Source organism: Haliaeetus albicilla, chromosome 1 (genome assembly GCF_947461875.1).
Source record: "Haliaeetus albicilla chromosome 1, bHalAlb1.1, whole genome shotgun sequence".
NCBI classification, from domain to species: domain Eukaryota; kingdom Metazoa; phylum Chordata; class Aves; order Accipitriformes; family Accipitridae; genus Haliaeetus; species Haliaeetus albicilla.
Window position 1 is genome coordinate 35,964,797 of NC_091483.1, and position 21,989 is coordinate 35,986,785.

The following is a 21,989-nucleotide window of genomic DNA, read 5'->3' on the forward strand; positions in this document are numbered from 1 at the left end:
ACCTATTATTAAAGTTGCTTAACACTTCCTACTTTAAAGACCTGTTTTCAGTTGTTTGTAACTCGGGTTAATTTTAGCCATGTGGGCAAAATCTTTGCCTGCTGAGTGTTCACATTTTTAGGGGGAAAATATCAGCTGAAAACTTAATTTGCTAACATTGTCTTTTGGAAAAGCTCTGGGGAAAAAATCCACAGGGTGAGGAAAAGTTAAGAGTTTAACTTCACATCCAGACTGGCTCCCAGGTCCTCTGCTGCCCTGTTCGGTTTTTGGGTTATTTTTTTTTTAAGACAATGCCATTATGCAAGTCTCTTGTTTGGCTTGCTCTTTCCATCTTACTTTGAGTGAACATTTGTGCTCATGACTGGCAGCAATGAAAACGAGTCTCTTTGGTTCCAACACAAGCAGCTACAGTCCAAGCAGCAATGCGCTTCCTCGCTGACGACCTCAGGGGTGACCCGACACTCTCAAGGAATGTCCGTGCTGGCTCAAAGCTGAGCGTGTCCTCCCCAGCTGCTGCTAACTCTGCCAAGCGGAGATGCGTGGCGTGATATGAATTGCCATCTACCGCAGCTGAACTGTTTTTCACTCGGTGAATTTTGAGCTTAAATGACCAGGTTCTGACATCGCATTCCTTAAATTTTTCCTTTTGTTCTAATACTTGTTTTTGGGGGTTTGGGGGTTTTTTTTTTTAAATCGAGTGACTCAAACAGGCTGTCTTGCCAGACCAGTAGGTCAGATCTCTGGCTGCAGAAGTGTAAGCCAGGATGGTGTAACCTCAGCAACCACGAGCCGGGATGGTGTAACCTCAGCAACCACGGGCCTGGGCTCTAGGTCTGGGTCTAGAGGAGGTTGCCTGGCCTCCCCCTCTTCCTCCGGTTCCTGCCTCCCGACCCCCGGGCAGAGGCAGCAGTACAGGTTAAGCACTCCGCACCAAGATGAGACACGCTTTCGTCCTCCTGCTCCTGCCTTCTCACCCCTGGCCGTGCCTAGGTGTTATTTTCTCTCTCGCGCTCAGCTCGGAAGCTCTGGTGGCTGATTGTGCAAGGCTGGAGGTGAGGGTTTTTTTCTTTCTCCCTCCCTCCTTTCTCAGGAAAGGAAGCGTTTCTGATCCTGCCTCGGAATTGGCCTCCCGTAAAAAGTAGTGCTGGGGTGTGGACGCTGTGTTTGTTCCTTACAGCTGTGCCTATATATTTACTCAAGCGAAGCTCTTCACCTTTACTCTTTGGGAAAATGGTTTTATTTTTGAAATGTGATCCAATCTCTTGGTAAAATATTTTCAGACAATGTATTTGCTGTATCATCTGTGGATGGTACTTTGGCTTTCAGGTGTCCACAAGTCATGTGAGCTGCCTAGGGGGACACTAACCCAGGGCTGCGATCGTACCTTAAGTCTGTCTGATGCTTTCTCGCCCCATCTGCTTCGGACACTGACAGGGAAGTGCCGGGGTGCGGCAGCGGTGTGGGAAGGGGACGGAAAAGGGGATGCCTGCCCAGGAGCCAGGGCAGAAGGTGAAAGGCTTCAGCCGTGGAAGGGAGCCCGTTCCTTCTAACCGGGAGCGTGGCCCAGAGCACTGCCGCCCTGTTTCTATGGAAATAGTTGCTGTGAGTCAGGTGGTAGCATGCGGTAAATATATATATATATACATATACACACACACATATTCCTATACCCATCCGACAGCTTCGCAGGAGCTTGCTTAGACCACGACCCACCGCGGACGCCGATGCCCACCTCCGCACGCCGCGGCGGCAGCGGGCAGCACCGGGCGCTGGGGAAAAGCGGGTCGCCCTCCTCCCGCACAGGCGTTTCGGTAGCACCGGCCGGCGACGGAAGGAGACGGGGCGCCGCTGCCCCGCGGCCCGGGGCAGGGCGGGCGGAGGCCGGGGCGCTCCCGGGGGCTGCCGCTGCCGCCGCCGCCGCTGTCACCTGCCGCGGCCCCGCCCGCGCCGCGCCTGCGCGCGCGGCCCCGCCCCCGCCCGCTCCGGCGGCGCGGCCGCGGCGCGATGGGAGGAGGCGGCGGCGGCGGCAGCACCGGGCCCTGCTGCGCGCGGCGCCGCGTGCTCCCGCGGGCGCGGAGGTGAGGGGCGCGGCGCGACGTGGAGGGGGCTGGGGGGCGTGTGTGTGTGCGTGCTCCGCGCGGGTCTCCCCCCGGCTGGGCGGGGGCTCCGCGCTGCCGGGGGGCGCGGCCGGGGGGTCGCCGCCGCCTGCCGTAGGTCCTTCTCCGCCTTCCCGAGACGGTGGAGGGGAGAGCGCTTACCCCCCCTCCCCCCACGGGACCCCGGGGTCCGGCACCCCCCGCCGCTTCTTTCACCTCTTCGGCCGCCCCCCTCCCCTCCCCACCGTCAAGGGGCGGGAGCCGCCGCCGCTCCCCTCGCACGGTGGGCGTGTGCGGCGGAACGGGGGGCTGCCGCGGGGACCCCGGTTCTCTCCGCCGGGACGAGTGTAGCTCTCCTCCCCCCACCCCGCCCACCTCCTGCAGGGGAGGGGGTCGGGCAGCTCCCGGCGGGGAGCGGCGGGCGCGAGGGCGCCCCCTGCGGGCGGGGCGGGGCTCGGCCCGGCCCGGCCCGGCCGCTGGGGCGGGGCGCGAGGGAGCGGCGGGTGCAAGGCGCCTCAGGGTGCCCGGGATCCGGCGGGAGGCTGAGGTGAGAGAGGGTCGCGGTGGTACCCCGCGTCCCGCCGAGCCGGCAGGGCGGCATCACCCCCGCGCAGCTTCCCCCCGAAGAGTCCTCGGCGCTCCCCCGTGGCCTGCGGCGTCGGTCGAAGGGAGCTACGACGAAAGGATCTCTCTCAGGGCCCCTCGGGTGGTCCCGGCAGCAGGTTCCCCGCGGCGGGCGCGTAGGCACGCTGCCCGCCTTTCGCGGACACCTGGGCTAAAACACCCCCTCTGGACGGAAGATAAGACGGTAAGGCTGAGGGCTGTTCCCCTGTCGTCCCCTTCCCTGCAGCGGCATGAGCACAGCAGCTGGGAGCCCAAATAAAAACCAGCTGGAATCGAGCCCTCCCTGACAAAACGCGTAATGTCCCTGCCTGGCACGGGGGCCCTCTGTCTGCTGCCCGTCAGCCTTGTGTGGTGAACCAGTGTGGGGTTCCCTTCCCATCCTGGCTGGCTGGCTGGCTGGAAGGTCGTGCCGTGTGAGGGATTTTGTCGGATGCGTTAAGCGGTTAAGCACTAAGTTGCTGCGATAGCGCGAGCTGTGTCGTCTTTGTAACCCACACGTTTTGGCAAGATCAGCAGCTAGTTATATGAGGCAGCGTTCGCAGTTTCGTTATCTGCAGTTAGCAACTGGTGCTCCGTTTACCTTTTTGTGTGGCTGTTGTTGAGACCCAGACATCCAAATACTGTGGTTGGGCTTTGGTGTCAAAATCGGCGTTGTTCTCATGAGAATTTGGATGATGCCTGACACAAACGTGGGCAGCAGAGAACATGAGGTGTGAGTTAAAGGGAGTAATATCTTGCAGTATGAATTATGAAATGCCCTTCAGCGCATCGTGCATTTCACCTGTTAATTTGTGTATGCAAATATAATGTATGTCCCGTCTCAGTGGCAACTGCCTTTTTTGTAAGAAACAAATTACTTCAGAGCGTTTGTCTTCTTACTTGGGGAGAAAGTTGTCCCCACCCTCTAAATTTGAAATACATTTCCAATTTAGATTAGGTTGCCTAAAACAATGAACGAGACAAAGAAATAAAATATTTCTTTTATGCCAAATATGGACACAATTAAAATGTGCAGTAAAGCTCTTGCACTTCTTGGGATGTTTTGGATAACAAACATGCAATAATGAAGTGTAATTGAGACATCTTAAATGTTTGTTCTTGGGTCCCTTTCTTTTTTATTTCTTTAATCCTTTGAATAGTGCGGAGAGGCTCCTTAGGAGTTAAAATTTTGCTTGGGTTTTATTACACATCCCAGTCCCGGAATAATCTGTAGTTCACAGTCGGAACGGCTGCCTTGTTCCCCACCTCCCCTTGCTGTACTTCCTGCTTGGAGGCACCTGCTGATACCAACAAGCGGCTCAGAGCCTGTCCCGGCTGCCAGCTTCTCTTCTCTCCCACCCACAGTAATGGCGGGGGCGCTGGGAACATCTTCAAGCCGCTCCTCTGAGAGGCAGCAGGAGAAGGGAATTTTGACTAGTCTCCCAGTATCTGGTAACTCGAGACCGCCGTCCTCTTACAAGCAGGTGACCTCTGTCACTTGCATCATGCTTATCTGTCAGAAGACAAAGCTGAATGCCAGCCTTTATGCTGTGCCTTTCCTTTCATGCCTGCCTTCTAAATGCTGATTCTTCCCCTTTCCTGGTTCTGGGTGACAGTTACCTCATCTAAAGCAGTACAGGGCTCATTGGATTGAAAACAGTTTTTCCTGTTCTATCTATCTATCTTTACATCTAGGTTGGGATGTTTTCTTCCCCTTGTGTTTTCCACTCCTTTCCCTAGGAGTGTCCCTTGTCTAACTCAGAAATGCTTAGGTCTGAGATCAGTCGTTTTCCACTCTTCTGTGTTAGTGCCGGGACTCTGATGATTCATCGCCTACAACTTTGTTTCATTAGGATTTAATCCTATTTTTCTTAAAGCATCTAGATTTATTGGAAGTTTCAAAATGAGGTTCTTGCACGTTGCCCAGGGGCACGGTCGGTTGGTCTGTCCGTCCTTTCCTTCTTTCCTTCTTTCCTTCTTTCCTTCTTTCCTTCTTTCCTTCTTTCCTTCTTTCCTTTTTTTTTTTTAACTCTGTGGGAACCGGAGTTAGAAAATAATAACTGTTGAATACTGCTTTGTGATGATGGAAGACCACCTAATACATCTTTTATTTTTAAATAAGTGGTAGGGAAGAAAAGATTTTTTCCTAGTTGAGTATTTCTTTAAATTAATGCAACACTTAATTGCTTTGAGTGGTTAATCTATTTCCATCACCTTGCACCTGCTTTTTTATGCCTCTCTGCTTCTGTGATCATGAACTTAGGAGGAGAGGCATGAACATACAGAGCTGTGTAATAGCAACTGGGTATTAGTGCTGACTTAAATTTGAAACCCTCTATCCTGATCCACTTTCTTTGTGGCTCTTCCCCTTTTTACCCTGCCATTAAAATATTTTCCATCATTCCTATGACTGACATAAACTTCATACAGGTTTTTATATATGTTTTCTATTCTTGCTAATACCTTGGTAATGTAAGGTATAAGGTCAGAAAATCTGAAGCAGGAAAGAGGAGTTTGTTGCTACCTATGCAAGCTTTTGAGAAGAAAAGATACAGTGGATCATTCGGTTTACATTGACTTCAGTGAAGTTGTGAGTGGCTGAGTCCTTGCAGACCAAGAAAGAATTTGCCCTAAGGCTTGTTTCTGTGACTTGGGTCTGTTTGTTCCTGCACAAGAGTGATGGATCTCTGGCAAAAATAGCGAAGGTGTTTTCATCACTATTTTACAATGTCAAATTGATCTCGGTTGCTATTAGCTCTGTGTGAACCCTGCTGCAGACGCATACAGCTAAATCAGTGCCAAATTTGTGATTTGATATTGTTCTTGTGCCAGTGCGTTACTTCAGCTCTGTCTGTTGAGCTTTCTTGTGACTGATTTTTGCTCAGGGACTGGCTGTCTTCTATATTTGTATTGTGTGGTATCTTTGGTATTTTTTTTTGTAAATTCCTAAATTTTTTTTGAGATAAGTTACAAATTTCCATAAAATCATGGGATTCTTCATTGGTCTGTATTTGTAACGCCTTAATCTGTTTTCTCTGAGACTTACAATCTGTTTTAATAGATTTGGCTTGTCAAAATCGTGCTTTTTTGCAGAAGTCATTCTCTTACTTGAAGATTTACTGTTGATAACAGCATCTTCGTTTAGTAGGTGACAGTATAAGAAAAATTGCTCAAAACTATTGTGGTTCTTGTTAAGCTGCTTCATGAGGTAATCTAGATGTAAAAGCTTTCCTAAATATTTAAAGCTTTGCATACGTGCAGTGCTTAGGATGTGTAGGTTACTGTTCCTATCAGTTCCTCTGTCCTTTCACTCTGTCTCCGCTTATTGAACTGGCTCCGTTAACCTATAAGTAAATTATAAGGGGCAGCTTAATCAAACTGCGGTCTTTCTTCTCTTAGTGTATTTTGGGGGGTAGTCAAACCAGACCAATAATGGTAAAATGCAAATACTGTATGTTTATGCTCAATGAACATAGAGAGTTTAGGGGCTGCACACTGTTTTTCCCTTATTGACAATTGTGTGAAAAATATGAAGACAAAAAACCAGTACGTTATGCTAGACTGTTAAATCATTGACATACTGTTCATTATTTTAATGCAGCTTGGATTTAAGTCATGAATTAAAAGGATTCAAACAAGGTCTGTTTGATCCAGTTAATCCAGTACCATAATTAGTACTTATATTTTCTAACTGTGTGTAATCACCTTTAAAAAATAATCTGAAATTAGGAGTGGAATAATATTTGTTTGTTTTAAAAATTTGAGATAAATATATTCTCTTACAAAATTGCACTGAACTGAGATTAGTAGGTGGGTTCAGTATCAACTGTGGGCAATTTAAGAGGTATTCTTATTTTTATGTGTGTTCTTGAAATCTAGGTACCCAAAGCTATTTGAAATCTTGGTGTGGATAAGTTTTATAGAATTGCCCTGGGAAAGACTTTTGATTCACTAAATTTTGCTTCTGGATTAAAAACTTGATAGCTGTTATACCTTAATTTTAGTGTCGCCTCAGTGCAAGGGACAATATCCGGTCTCTCTGATCTGAGTCTCCCTATTGTCCTTTGTTGTAGGTTGTGAAGATGGTACAGTCCGCTGTTGTGTTGCTACTGCTGTCAGACTAGAGTTTGAGAGAGCGTGATACTTGCTGCTGCTGCGCTCGCTGTTCAATGTTTCAAACCGGTCCAAGGAAGTAACACTCTCCTCTTTGGAGAGGACATAAAATGCATGTTATGAATTGTCTCTCCTTGGTCAATGATAAAGAAAATGGGGCTATTCCAGTTGCAACGGGATTAATGAATGAGGATACAACAACAGCATCTCAACTTTCTCAGCCTGCAGCACCACCGCCCCCTCTGCCATGTCCCCTCACAGGGGCACCCCCAGCCCCTCCGCTCCCCCCGGGGATGCCGCCACCTCCCCCACCCCCTCCTCCACTGCCTGGGCCAAACATACCTCTGCCTCCACAGCTGATAAATGGGCATGACAACCATGGCAAAAAAAAACGAATGCGGAGCTTTTTCTGGAAAACTATTCCTGAAGAACAAGTCCGTGGTAAAAACAATATCTGGACGATTGCTGCAAGACCGCAGTATCAGATCGATACAAAGACAATCGAGGAACTTTTTGGGCAGCAGGAAGAAACCAAGCCCCAGGACCCCCGAAGTCGATCTTTAAAGTCTTCATTTAAAGAGACTAAAGAGGAGGTAAGAATTGAAGGAAAACCTCTCTTTTACATAATGCTGTAGGAATTGGTGTGAATTCTGACTCGCCTTTGTCTCTTTCTCTGTCATGTTTCATCCTTAAGTCAAATTTGTCTTGATTTGATGGAGAGGGGAACCATGGGGAGGATAAGCAATTTGTTCTTAGTGGCACACGTTTGTTTTTCAAAGAGCTAATAGTGTTTTATTATTTTTACCTGGTAAATGCTATGATTTGGTCACCTGTTAAAATAAATATAAATAAATGGAGGGAGCTGAAGGCATCTGTATTTACTCATGTTGGAGAGCCCTTGAGTTTTCAGTGTGAAACATACGTGTATTGTACCTTTTTTCTTCAGCTCTTCCACTATGGCTGTTGTACAAACAAAATGTTCTACCTGCAAGCATGCACCAGGTGGGAGGGAAGAGAATCCCATTGTAAGGGTTAATGCTGTATACATCCTTGATGTCCTAGAGACTTCAGGAAGGGAGTACCAGTATGACAGTGAGGAAATATAATATAGTGATTAAGGGAATTTGTTATTTAATTGAGATAATTTTAAAGTTTCAACTTTCATAAATGTTGCTTTCCTGCTAATGAAAACTTTATTTCATCTACCCTGCTTTTTCTGGACACTAAAATAACCTTCTAAGAAGGTCTGAAGATTGTTACTGATTTCAGTTCTGGTGGTGAGTATCTGCCAGTATATACCAAGCACTTTCAGGTTGAAATACTCTCCGGTGAACTGATAAGTAGCTTTCTAGTTCTTAAATCCTGATGTATATACAGCCTCTTTGTGAAGCCTGAATTGAATTGTCTCAAGTGATCTTTCTGTGAAGTAATTGCAGGGTTGAAACGCAGATTTAATCACCAGTGTTCTACATACATGTTAGCTTGTAAACAAAATACAGAGGGCATGGGGTTAAGAGATGTAACAATGTATCAGTTTTTAGTGAGAAAATAGGGACTTGAAGTTGATGGTATCTTGCAGGATCCAGAGAATGTCAAAATAAGATTAGCAGGGACGAGGAGAGAAACCAATGTACTGATAGTGTGCATGTTGTACATAGACTAAAATAAAGGATTTAAAACAGACATGGTATTGCAGACTCTGGAACCCTGACATCGGGAAGGAGTAATTGGGGCCATCGTCAGAGGTAGTCATTAACCTCTGTGCTGTTTTCAGGCTATGTTCATCTTCGAATCTGGCTTGCAGTGAGTGGACTTCCTGTACTGCATGCAGACGTACACAACTCTGGCCCCGTGTGTGTTTTTTAGAAGCTCCCCCTTTCAGGACTGCCATATGGAGAAGATCTAGTTATAGTAAAAATGACGATAAGTAACTGAATGTGGTCCCTAGCGTACAGCAGCTGGGGCAGAGAAAACCCCGGCGTGCTCCAAAACTCACGCGTTTTCATGTAAAGCTTGAAACTCGGGGTATCCTGAGGAGGTTAAGAGCAGTGTTAGAGGTTAAAATTACAGGCCTGCAAAACACGGGTTTCTCCAAGATACAGTGCCTTGGAAACAAAAACCTGCCTTGCTACAAGTTAATGTTTTTGTGCATCCGTCTGGAGCTGATAAGGTAGTTCAATGCATCTCCCTCCACTGCCTGATGCTTATCCAGCCTGGTTCAGGACTCCCACGGTGCCTTTGCACATGGCAGGTGGTTGAGGCAACAGTACTTGCCTCTGAGTTATGCTACTTAAGTGACAAAATGTTCAACTCTGTTGCTGAGCTTTGTCAAGCATGCCGCAGCAGTGTGTCAGACAGCGATGAGCAATTTCTTGTATGTTAATGGACTTTGCAGTACTAGCTGCTTAGCAAGGAGGGAAGGAGATAATCCTGAAGAGCTATGTGTTATTGGAAGTGCGGAAGCACAGATACGCAACAGCTCACATGCTTAACGTTACCACAGGCATCATTCAGCAAAAGTATGGAGGTTCAAGGCAAAGGCAATGTGTGTGATTTCCGTCATCAGTGCTGTCAGCTGCTGCTCACTTCCTTTAATGTATGACGGTTATCCTCAGTTCACTGTAGTAAAATCTGTGGGGGTTGAAAGGAGTTGGGGGCAGGCCGAGGTACACAGCATCCATGTGACCTTGCAGAGAGCATGTTAGTGTGGGGCTGAGGAAGCTGTAGTTCTGTTCCTGGCTGCATCGCTGGCCTGGCAGCAGAAGATAGGCAAGACATTTTGTGTTTCAGTACCTCTCTTCCTTTTGTATAAAACACAGTTGATTTTAGAAAGTGCTTTATGGTCTAGCAGTGAAACATGTTCTTTGCAGTTTAAATAGTGGAATTAGTCTAGTTGGCATAGTACGTCAGCAACAAATTTTCAAGATAACTTCAAGTGCATAAATTCAAGTATCACTTAGATCCAAATCCGAAAAAAACAGCATGTGCCAAAAGTGCTGTACAAGAGTGCATGGCCGGAGAGTCTATTCTTTTGGCTCAGTGGGGTTCCTCTCAGTGCAGTGGCATAGCTTCAGCGGAAGTGGTGAAGAGTGACTCTTCAGCCAGTGTTGAGGGCACTCCCCCAGAGGCTGTGGTGGGGATAGGGGTTTCATACCTTCTCCAGAGATCGCTGTTGATTGTGGAATCATAAGCAGTTTTGGAAATACTGCATGTCCTTTTAATTCCTCACTCATCAGTGATTTATACAGGGAATTCAGATGCCCAACTCAGGTTATTGAATCCCAATTATGGAGGCTTAGCCTAAACATCATCATTATAACAGAATTCCCTTTTGAGATTAGAGTCAAACTCCTGCAGCAAATGCTATCCTTTTTGTAAACAATCCCTCACCAAACCCTTAGGCGATTAATTAACATGTTGCCTTGACTAAAGGCTTAATTTGCCCTATGATTTCATGTAATTTCAGCCTCTGAAAAATAGGGGGTGTAGAGTTAAGTTTACACACCAATTTACTTTCCCCATCCTTTAGTGGTTTCGCAATACAGCACAACATACACTCAGCTAGGCTATAGCTAGCCTGGCATCGGAGTGGGCAAACCAGCTTGTTGCCAGCCAAGGGAGTTGCTCTTACTTTCTCCTTCGAACTGTCCCTCTGCTCCAGTCCCTCACCTCCCCCCCATCTGTGTGCTGGCTCTGGCAGACATTGGACCCTCTGTAAACAGATTTAAGTAGCTCAGCAGAATGCTGTTGGCGTTTTTTGTTTTGTTTTCAACTGGAGTAGTTTTCTGCTATTTTAGTGAGTTTGGGTGGCTTGCGAAAGGGTGCAGTGAATTTCAGAGCCCGTGCAAGGGGCTAGTGAGAGAAGAAAGATGGAAGGGGCGAACAGGATGTCTCTTCTCCCTTCTCCTAGTCATGCCCTCTTTCTGTTTTCCCTGTGCTGGCTCTGATGCTCATTCCACCTTCTTGAGAGCTGATTCAACCTGTTAATCCAGCAGAGGACTAACACAGCAAAAAACCAATGAGATGAGTACCAGTGCCTGCCTAAGGGAAAGAGCAGGCTAGGAATGTGACAAGGGAGGATGACATGGAGTCGGACAGTGCTGTAGTAAGCTTCTAGGTTCACTCTGCCGCACTGTGGAAGTGCACCTTTCCACAACCACTCCAGGCAGTGCGTGTGGCTCAGAGAATAGAGGCCAAAATATTAAACTCAACAGTGATGGTTAGTGTGTTGTAAGGTGAAGTGGAAGCTGAAGCAGGAAGTTGTTTATATCCTTCCTAACCTCCAGCACCAAGCCTGTGCCAGCAGGCTGTTCCACACTTGCTCTAATTTGTAAACTGTATCCCACCATGTGAAACCCCATTGTTCTTATCCAAAGAACACATGTGATGTTTTGCTTTCACTGATCTGTCATAAATCCACTTCGTCATGTTCCTGTTCCTTATTGACAGTCTCATGGCAAGAAACTCCTGTTGCATTTCTGCAGTCACTATGAAGTCAGTATTGATGTGGGGCTTTTTGTGTCTCCCAGAACAGTCTGAATCTCTTGTGTTGATTGCGAATTTGCGTCAGAGTTCAGAAGTAGCTTTCCTGTTACCATCATCACAACTTCACCATGGTACTCAAGCTAATGTTCCCCTTAATACATCTAAAACAGCAAATATTTCAGTGGTGGATTAACATTTGTCAGACTGATGCTGTTACTACCCCACATGATCTATGCCTGCTGCAGATTGCAGAAATATGCTGAGTTGAATACTATGGTGATGAGAAGCAGATTCATGAGTGAATCAACTGTCCTTGCTTCGAAGATTGCATTGTTTATGAAGGAGAGGTGGCAAGTGTGTGAGGCAGTGACACTTGCATTGGCTGGCAAAGTGCAGGTGTTAAGATGGTGCGAAGTATCTGAGAGAATTGTAGTATTTCTAGAGTAGGACAAAAAAAAAAATAGTTTTCTCTGGCAGGAGAGTTAAGGAAGATGACAATGGAGAAAACTCTCCTGAATTTATCTGAAGTAAACGATAAGAAACCATATGAGAGTTTTCTTTGGTATGGAGGATCCCAGCGAGACTAGGAAGGTCTGTTTTCAATTCTTACTTACAGTCCAGTGCAACTTTTTGAGTCAAGAAGTCCAGGGGTATTACTGGTAGACAGCACTTTAAAATCTCTTTAGGTGGTGAACAGAGATTTGGAACATGCTGTGCTGGCACCAGTGCTGAAGGTGTGTATGAACAGAAGATAGGACCAGACTGAGCAGAATTTATAAAAAGCTGAGGTAATGTTTAAAGGGTAAAAAGCAACAGCTTGGTAGGAAGTCATATGCAGACAGCTTTTTGCAAGGACAAAGTAGAGTGAAAGCTTGGTGGAGAAGAAGAGTAGACATTACAAATACGTTAAGGCAAAGATTATGAATCTAATATTGCAACAATGTGAGATGGAAAATACTGTACTTGTGTGCAAGGAGTAGGAACTTGTATTTATGGAGTATCTGCCAGGTTCCCCTTTTCTCCACCTTACGCTCCCAGCTGGAAACTCCTTGAAGGTAGTTAAGTAATGACAGCTTTTTCAAACACTTTTGATAATCTTGAAGTGGACACCAAGCAAAGAGTGACCAAAACCTGAGCCAAATGTTTTGATTGTGTTCTTGAACAAGAAATCAGAGAAAAAACAGACTATGGTCATATATAGAGCAAGAAGTGTGTCTAAGATCCTTGTACTTAAGAACAGCTATGACGTTTTTATGTTGTGCTGATAAGGCAAATGCAGCTGTATACGTTGCCATCTGTTGTTTTTCTTCAAGGGAAGATGTTTAAAAAAATCTCTAGTTTTGTTTGAGGCTGTACTGTAAATCTGGGTTGTGCCATGGAAACCAGAGGTTTATGCAGCTGATGGTCAGTCTTACTGTAAGAGTTACCAACTGTGACTGAAAATAATATGTACAGAAGGTTAACTGTGAATATGCTTTAAAAAACCCCAACAAACCAAAAGCCAAATCATGATGGCAAAGCTTATAAGCTTAAACTAGTACAGAGAAATCAGAGAATTAGGAGTGACCAGAGCAATTGGAGACTGGAGCTGGAGTTTGAGAGGTCAGTGAGAGGTCCCTGCAGTAAAACATTTGAAAAAGATTAGATACTGCAGGGCGAGAGATAGTTGAACCTGTCCTATGTTAAAGGGCTTTCCCGTAATGATCTGTTGGGGGCCTTTCAACTCCTAAGATAACAGGAGAATAAAACACAATCTGTCCTCTTATCTTTGCATATGCTAAAACTGAAGGGCTTCAGGCTAGCAATCATCTAATTAATACTAATAAGCTGATATTTCCTGTGTTTTCTAGTCTTTGCTGGTTTCAGAAGAGAGGAAATTCCAGAATTTCAGAAAACTTTTAAATCTGATTCACTCTTTTCAGCAGATGAGGAGGCTGTCTCCTGGGTGTATGTTGAGGATAGCACATTAATCATACCTATATTTTCACTGTCACCAGCTGACTGCAGGCTAATTCAATTTCGTGATGATGCCAACATTGTGTTTATATATGTATCTCTAATTCATGCACTGTCACAGAGGTCAAGACACCTTTACAGTTGTCAAAACCTCAAACATCATGTGAGTCCAACAGCAGTCTTGAACATCTGTGTGTACTGAGTTGTTTTATTGTAGCAATTAGGTGGTACTGTTAATGTGAAAGAATTCTATTGTCCTTGTAAATCTCATGACTTTTGTAGCTGTTATCACCAAAATAGCTGTGGTAAAATTTTAACCTTAAGGACACAATTTGCTAAAATGGGGCAGACATCTCAGGTTTGAACTTGTATGCTGTTACAGGAAGAAAAGCTAGCATAAAAAGAATTAACACTTTTATTAAAAAAAAAATTTAAATTAATTAGGGAAAAAAGTTGGTTTTTTTTCTCTGCTTAATCTCTGGAATTGTACACATAACATGATACAGCAAATCAACTTTAAAATACAAAGCAGGGGGAGACTATTATTGTATTATGGGTTTCTGTTTGCTTCTAGATAAAGCAAACAGATTTGAGCATTATCTGTCTCAGATTTTGATTCAAGATCAACTTATCTTTCTGTGGATCAGCATGGCTATTAGTTTGCGTGAATGAAATCAGTAGTGCATACTGACCTCTGCTTAGAAAGACCATCCTCACATTTGTTACAAAATCTCTGATATATGTAGGTTTTGAAGTGTTGTGCTCATTAACCACAGGACCTTCAAATGCAATACAACGTATTACTTGATAAGCAACATTTTGCAGATGCAGCATTATGAAATGAGCAAGAAGAATGTTTTTACTTTGCAATGAAATAGAACTTACCTTGATTCCTTTCTTCTATAAATGTTGCTGTGGTTTTTTTGCTTCACTTGGAAAAAGGTATTGTGGGTATGCTGTGTGTTTTCCTGGTAAAAATTAGTTCTGTAATATCTGATCTTTGTTGATAAGACGTGACACTGTGTATTAATTTGGCCTGTGATTTGGTGGCAACTGCAAACAATTATCTGTAGCAATTTAAGAAATGATACCTGTATTATATACTATTTTCTTAGGTGTTGGTAGATTAATCTCTCTTGCTCTCTCTCTCAGGTTTCCATTTTGGATGCAAAAAGAAGTATGAACATTGGGATATTTCTCAAACAATTCAAAAAGTAAGATTTGATTTTTCCATGCAGCTAGTGCAAGCTGCAGATACGTGAAATTCTTTGTAGCTCTCATCAAATGTATTGTATATTGTGCTCTGTTCCTTGTGGACGTTACAGTTCTATACAGATTTGTCATAAGGTAACTACATTTCATATTTGTTTTCTAATATGTTTAGTTTTGAGTGCCATTATGACTTAGCACCAAACATTTAGAGTTTGCTACTGTTAACCAGTTAAAGTGAGTTTTCATGTATAGTTAAGGGAAGCCCATATATCTCATGTAATACTGCATGAGAGCTGCTTTTTGCTGGCTTCCTTTCTTTATAAAGAATTAATAGGAAGAAGTGAGGTGAGGATTTTTTTTTTTAAGAGCAAGCTGTTTCAATGCTGGTTTTATTCACTGATAATGTTGCCCTTCAGTAAAGGCATCACTGAAAGTGGTGTTAGAACAATGCTGCTGTGGACACTGATACATAACCTCATTATAATTTCTTTGAGTAGCCTGGGCATGGCTTTTTTCAATTTGTTGCAACTATTCACCCTGCAAGTGTTAGAAATGTGTATGCTCAATTGTTTTTTCAAGGTCTGCTGAATCTATCATTGAAGATATTTATCATGGAAGAAGTGAGCCCTATGGTTCTGAACTGCTGCATGAATTTCTTAAATTATTACCAGAAGCAGAGGAGGTAAATAATGGTTTTATATGGAACTTATTTTTTTGTAGAGTTCTACTGCCTGGGATTCCAACATGAAGGTCTGTAAAAGAGGAATCCCAAGGCCTTCCTGAGGACGGGGATAGGAAACCACTGAGTGCAAAGGTTCAATCTTCATTTGACATGTGGTATTGAGGTTGTAGTGTAGTTGTTCCCTTCGCATCAAGTAATTTCACCTACTTTTAAGGTGCTTCTTAATGAAAGTAGTGATAAGGTATTTTTGTTTCTCTGATGTCCCTTATGATGTCCCTTTTGTACCATGAACATTTAAGCAAGACCTGGAACCCTCCTGTGTGCAGATAATTCTGCTCTGGAGGGGGGTCAGAAAACTCAGACTCAAAGTATATCCTAATGCAAACAAACCAAGTTTCACTTCTTTGGCACCTGCCTTACGCTTTCCCATTGCAATGCCTGCGAGTTGAGTATTGGTAGCCCTATGCTACTGTCTCTTCTCCATCATGGTTTGCTGCCTGCTTGGTGCATCTGGGATGCACCTGCTCTTGGACCTGGGTCACTGGGTTCCAACAGGGCAGAAAGGCTGCTCTGCTGTACAGCACCCATAGAATTTGCTAACATGACTTAGTGCTCCAAAGGAGACATGTTAGAAGGCACAGAATTACCAGCAGCACCTTCTGCAATGTCCCTGTGCTCACCATATGACCAACATGCAAGTGCTGCTTTCTCCCCTCCCAGTCCCAACCTTCAAGTCCATTCACATGACTAAAGAGGTGAAGCTTCATCCACTGACCTGGGAGCTCTGCTTAATGATGCACAGTTCCTTGTCTGCTCATGTATTTCCACTGACTCATTTGTATGTACTTGAGAGAAATGTATACCACAAACTTGACAAAATTAGCATTAGAATTGCTTGAGTGCTTCACATCAAAGTGATGTCTGAAACCTGGGAAATTGCTAGTTAACATCCACATACACATCAGCCTCAAGTCCCATGCTTTACCACTTCAAGGTCATACTGTCAAAGCACTCTGTTTCCTCTGTGCAGCAGCAAATCTCAGATCCAGTCAACAGCATAGCATGTTGTATTATTTTGCTGTCAAATATATAACCCTAAACTTGGCTGCTTTTGCAGGCAATCTTATAAAAACTGTGTTCTATTATTATATTTAATTAATAATTTTTTAGAGTTGGGGGATATTAACAAGTTGAAATGTAATTAATCTGAAAGAAAGAGGTAACTAGTTCTGGGAGCTCAAAACTATTCCCCATTCCCTCTTTATTCGACTTTCAGTACATATTCCTGTATTTAAGCAGAATTTATCTCCTTCCTGAAAGAGTCAGACAGAGGAGAACAGTGAATTACTAACTTAAAAGAAAGTGACTCCTAGTTAACTTTGTGTATATTCAGCAAATTAGACTGAAAGAAAGGTGTTTTTTCTTCTTTTCCTCTTTCTGGTTTAGATCTTGGTTGTTATTTTATGACAAGTAGAAAATCTTTCAAATAACATACTCATATGTTACATAAATGTTGTAATTCAGATAGAATTGTAATGTAAGTTGTTGAATTTTATCAGAATTTTGTCTGCAATACTCAGCTAGATGCTTTAGATATCCAGTAGGTGCTGCTAAGAGTGAAAAGGTGTCTTTATTTCCTAGTAGATGATTTGACAACAGGCCTGCCCCTCAAGATAGTAGGGCCAGAGCACTTAAGAAGTGCTTTTAAGGAGGTGCTTGAGAAATTAATAGAAGAGATTTTTATGGTGCAGAGGAGTATTAGAAATTAAGGGGTAATAGACATTAGATTTGTTGCTGTTCCCAAGAGAAGGCTGGAAAGAGGCTTTTACCCAGTGTGCAGGTATTTGTATGTATTTAATTAGTTCCATGCTTCAGAGATCTCATTACTCACTGTCAGGAAAAGGAAAGATCCCCCCTTTCCCTTCGTTACTCCCCTGTAATTGTTTAACTTCTTGGGATTTTTCTCCATGAGAGCTGGGGGGCGGGGGGCAGGACAAGGAGAAGATCGCAACTGTGAGGGACTGATGCTCCTGCTGGTATGGAAAAATGTTTCAGTGCCTTCATGTCCTCATGCTTCAAGTGTTCAAAGAATAAGCAGGTCTAATAACTCGTTTACTACTATGACGCCTAAAATTTTAGCGTAGTCAATTAAAAAATCTGTTCTCTTTAGGAGCCTCAGAGCTTTTGTTGTTTGTCTTTCTCAGCACTATTTTTTCCCCTAAATGTATGTTCATTGTTCTCCTTGTATGTCCCCTTCTTTTTTGTTAGTTTATTATCTGCCTCCTAGTCTGAATACCTGTCTCCTGGAATAGTGATTCACCATTTGCTAAGGGAAGCCATCAGAGCTACGGGGAAGCCATCCAAACTGTACGGTCCCTCTCCACATACAGATAATCCAAAATCACTAGAGATATCAGATGAAGTGGTGTTATTTGTTCTGCTGTTCCCTATTCTGCTTAATAGTCCCTAATGTCTTTTTGATCTGGTTGTCGTATCACATGAGAGAGCTTTGACAAGGTGTCATCACATTGGCCTGTTCCTGCAGAATGTTGCACCTGTCCTCAGCAAGGGTTCCCTGGGATTATGCATAGATACTTCTTGTTCTCCTAAAGACCTGCTTTGGTGTTGTAGGGGTTGAGAATTACTCTGAGCAGAGACTTAAGCAGTCAGATCCGAAAAGGTTAATTGGTGGTTAACCATGGGTGGGCTTCTGCAGTTCCTCCATATACTCTTCTTTTCAGCAGCTCAGGTATTTACAGTCACATTTCCCAGTAGCACAGTTGTCTTGCAGGTTGCAATGAGAGCCAAGTACCCCCTGCCAGGCATGTGCTCCACCCTAATAACTGTGTTTGGAGATGTCTTCTACTTTTTCTTTTATACGGTACCATAAATCCTTAGTCTGTAAAAGTGAAAGGAGGGAGAGAGGAACACTGTTCCTGGTCATAGCTGTAGAAAGGGCAACTCTGGACCGTCACGTTTCTTCTTTTTTACCAACAACCTTTACAGTTTTATCTAGTGTGAATAAACACTGGATTTATACTCCAATCTTATCTTATGTAGAAGTGCTGTGATATATAGTCACATTACCTGAATGTTCCCCTGGTCACCAGTTTGACGTATGTGACATATTTTACATAATTGCAGTCTATATTATCTCAGGCACCTGATGGACGTTCCAGAGTTTTTGAAATGGAACAGCTTTTTAATAATGGAGGCTAAGTACTCGGGCTAACAAATACATTTAACATCTGTTGATTTTAAAATTATTTTTTCTTTTTGCAGTGTTGTAATGTGGCAACTCTGTTTACATGCAAAAATAGGTGTTGTAATTTTCTAGTAATTTTCTAGCTGTTTTCAATGAAGAATCCCAACAGCTATGGAAGCTGTTGGGATTTTTGTGTATAAATGGCAAATACTGGCTCTTTGCTGGATGTTTTTGTCAAACTAAGACCATTATCAAAATATTGGCACTGCTCTGAAGTCTTTTGTCAAACTGAAAATGTTTGGGTATTTTCAAATGTTTAATTTGAAAAACTTGCTAAGTTCTTGAAGCTGGCAAACCTGGAGCTTGCTGCAAGGTTCCACTCAATGTTTTGTTTAGGGCTGTGGGTGTGGCACCAGCCTAGCCATCATACAGTGGTTAAAAAAAAAGACCAAGAAAAGGTATAAAAATTCTCAATACATTAACAAGTAAGATAAGATGACTGATTTTGTGTAAGCCTTGTTAGAAATCCTGCTGTTTGTACCTTACTGTGGTTAGCAGTTTTGTAAAAGGAAGAAATGCTAATTTGGAATCTCTTTGCTTCATCCCTTTTGCAGGGAGCCTTTGTCTTGACTGAAGCAATGCCCTTCTCTGCTATATCACTTCTAAAAAGATTCCTAGCTGTTTCTTAACAATATACTGTTAAAATGGCTGACAGCTGTCATTTACTGGCATCCTGACCAAAACAGAGGAGAAGCTTTTAGCTGCTTTTATGTGCATATCATTGCACTCATCAGCAGGCCCAGACTGGTAAAAGTTGAGAGAGTCCAGTGTTTAACGAGCTAGAATAGCCAGAATTTGTACTTTAAATATATACAGAAGAGAGCATATCATACTGCTAATCAGCTCACCCACACACATGCACACCGAGGTTATCAACACAATGTCTTAACTTCCTTTATAATGTCTCAAGCCTGTCCTTTGCTCGTATACTCTGTTTTAAAACCCTCATCATCTGTCACCTGCTTTACTGGAATTGTTTCTGTCTGTCAGCTCTACCCTTTTCAAACCGTGTTTGTGTAGGTAACTGCCCCCTCCTTTCCTCAGCCAGTGCTGTTGTATGGTTGACCATCCTTCATAGCTTTCATCTACTGCTTCTTTTTTTGTCCCTTGTGATAGCTGCAGGTTTTTCTCTTTATCATTTGCTGATAGAGGTTTGCCACTGCCCTGGCATGTGCCCCATGGTGCCTAATAAACCTAATACATTAGCTGCTTTCCCACATGCCCTTGTAGTTGGATTCCACTGTGATGGATTTGGGGGTTTTGGTAATTTTTTAACTCTGTTTTTCTTTAGTGGCCTGAATGTTTGCAACGGTATGGAAATACTAAAAAAAAAAAAAATCCCAAGAAAATGTTTACTTCTCTGGACTATTGCACTCAGCTTTACTTGTTTGTAACATGGCAGATACTTGGCCTATTTGATCAGAATGCAGGGAAATACTTAGTTACAAGCATATATGAAGATGAGTGTTGTACTGATTTATATTCTTCTTCAAAGATCCTGCATAGGAGTGCAACATGCCTGTTTTATGCCATAAGGTAAAATCCCACTAGTTGTAAAGAAGTGCTACTGGTAGCTCAAAAATGATTGAAAACTTGAGTGGCAGGAATGCAGTAGCTTTCCTGCCTGCAGTAGCTTTCCTACCTGTGAAGAATAATGAGATACTTACAATAGACTTATCAACTCCAATTGTTCACAAATCAAAGATCAGGCTTTCTCTGTTTCATAACTGTTTTTAAAATGAAGCAAATTACATATGTGAGAACCTTCTGTATCTAAAATCTGATTTAGTGTGCATGGGCATGCATGGACAGGGCAAATGCATATTCCATATATAAATATAATGAAAAATTAAATTAGTAGCTCTGCACCCAATTTGAGTAATACAGAACCGAGCATACAATGTAATTATGCTCTCTTGCATGTATACATTACACTGCCATATCTTGGTATGTGGCTGCATACTGTTGTGGAAAAGATTTTGTTGTGCTTGAAGAGAGGAGGTCAAGGCCAGGACTGATAGAGTTATTCATTGTGATTCTAAAATAAACCACATTTTTTTAGCTCTTTCATGTTTTCAGACTAATTATAAACCTACCTACTATATCTGTTAACGTGATTAATAGTGAATGTTGTTGTCAATCCCCATAGTTTCTTTGCAGTTCCTGGCTGCATTTGGTATTTGAATTTGAACCCTGAGAGTCTCAGTTCTCTTTGGGAAGACTTGGACAACAGGGCTGCAGAGAGAAGAGACCAATTCCACGGGCTTTTGAGTAGCCTCCCTTGGAACGTGTAGGGGCAGCCATCCAAAATGTGTTTCAGTAATTTTTAGCTTTGGAGTTCAGAAGCTTTTCTTTTAGTTTATAGATAGTGTCAATTAAGTCAAATAACTTTTTTTTTTTTTTTTCAGCTTCATGGTGATATAACTGGTCTTTTTCAATTATGAAATTTGTAATACAGAGGGAACACAAAATAAATTGTGTGTCCCTCTGTAAACCCACCTTGCTTGGGTTTTGGGCTTGTCAGGTGAGCTTCTTTGCTGCTGCTTATAAAGGTAGTTTTGGACATCTAAGGCAAACACAGTGGGGGTTAAAATGGCTGATGTGGGCTGGAAAAGGGTAACCAGGCGGTGAGCACATCTTTGTTTTAAGGCTGATTACACAGTGTTTTGGGTTGACTAGTGCCCAGAGCTTTTTGCATTGTGACGTTCGCATCCCATCCTACCCATCAGAAGGCAGCCTCATCGATGTCTTCTGTTGTGCATGTAGAGGAAAGTTCCTCCTCTGGATGAATTCTAGGATTTAGTACTCCCTTGTACCACTACAGGCATTTTTCCTAATATAAGAGGGTAGAAGAAAGAGGATTTTATCCAATGTCTGTAAAATTAACATTCCACATAGATAACATTGATTGGTACTTACTGTCAAAAGTATATTTAAATATAGTACAGGTAGCATGAATAAGTTAATATTCCTGTGAGTATCTCAGGATCTCTTGTTCACTTTTTGTGCATTTAAATCTTAAAATTCTACCTTCCTATAATTGCCTGTGGTTTATATGACCTTGATTTTGGTGATTTGGGGTGGGGTTTTTGGTGGGCTGCTTTTTTCTCCCCCCACCCCTCCCCCCACCCCAATTCTGAATGCCTGTATCCTTTTCAGGCAAACTTTCATGTTTACAACATACTAAAATGAGGCTGGAGAATTTGAAATTTTTGTTGTTTAGGTTGCGGACCACTATTTTTTGGAAGGTAGGTTAAAGAACACTTGCAAAGACTGAGAAAGTAGGTGTCTCCCACTCCCCACTTCATGATGTAGGAAAAAGTGTTTATTTTTAGTTTGTTTCTTGCTCGTTTAACACCTTAGAAATATCAGGAATGTCAGGTCTGGTCTTTCCTGTTTTTTTGTTGGCAGACTTCTTGAATGACTCTGTAAATTAGGAGTTTTCTCAGGCCTCAAAAAAATGAGTATGCCGGTTTTCTTTAGAAGGAGCTTCTGTCTGAGTGTCTTGAGTTAAATTGGGGGGGGGGGTGTTAGCAAATGGAGTTAGGTAGCCTGAATAAGAATTGCTCTTTGATTA

General features: G+C 43.2%; 1 protein-coding gene across 1 annotated transcript in view; it reads left to right on the forward strand.

Moving 5' to 3' along the window:
- Positions 1-1,973: 1,973 nt before the first annotated feature.
- FHDC1 (FH2 domain containing 1) overlaps positions 1,974-21,989 on the forward strand; it is a 37,805-nt gene continuing 17,789 nt past the window's right edge. Inside the window, exons 1-4 of the mRNA XM_069785405.1 lie at positions 1,974-2,078; positions 6,773-7,405; positions 14,406-14,467; positions 15,045-15,147. Of these exons, the coding sequence (XP_069641506.1) occupies positions 6,923-7,405; positions 14,406-14,467; positions 15,045-15,147 (648 nt within the window). The 5' untranslated portion in view covers positions 1,974-2,078; positions 6,773-6,922. The remainder of the gene's footprint in view (positions 2,079-6,772; positions 7,406-14,405; positions 14,468-15,044; positions 15,148-21,989) is intronic.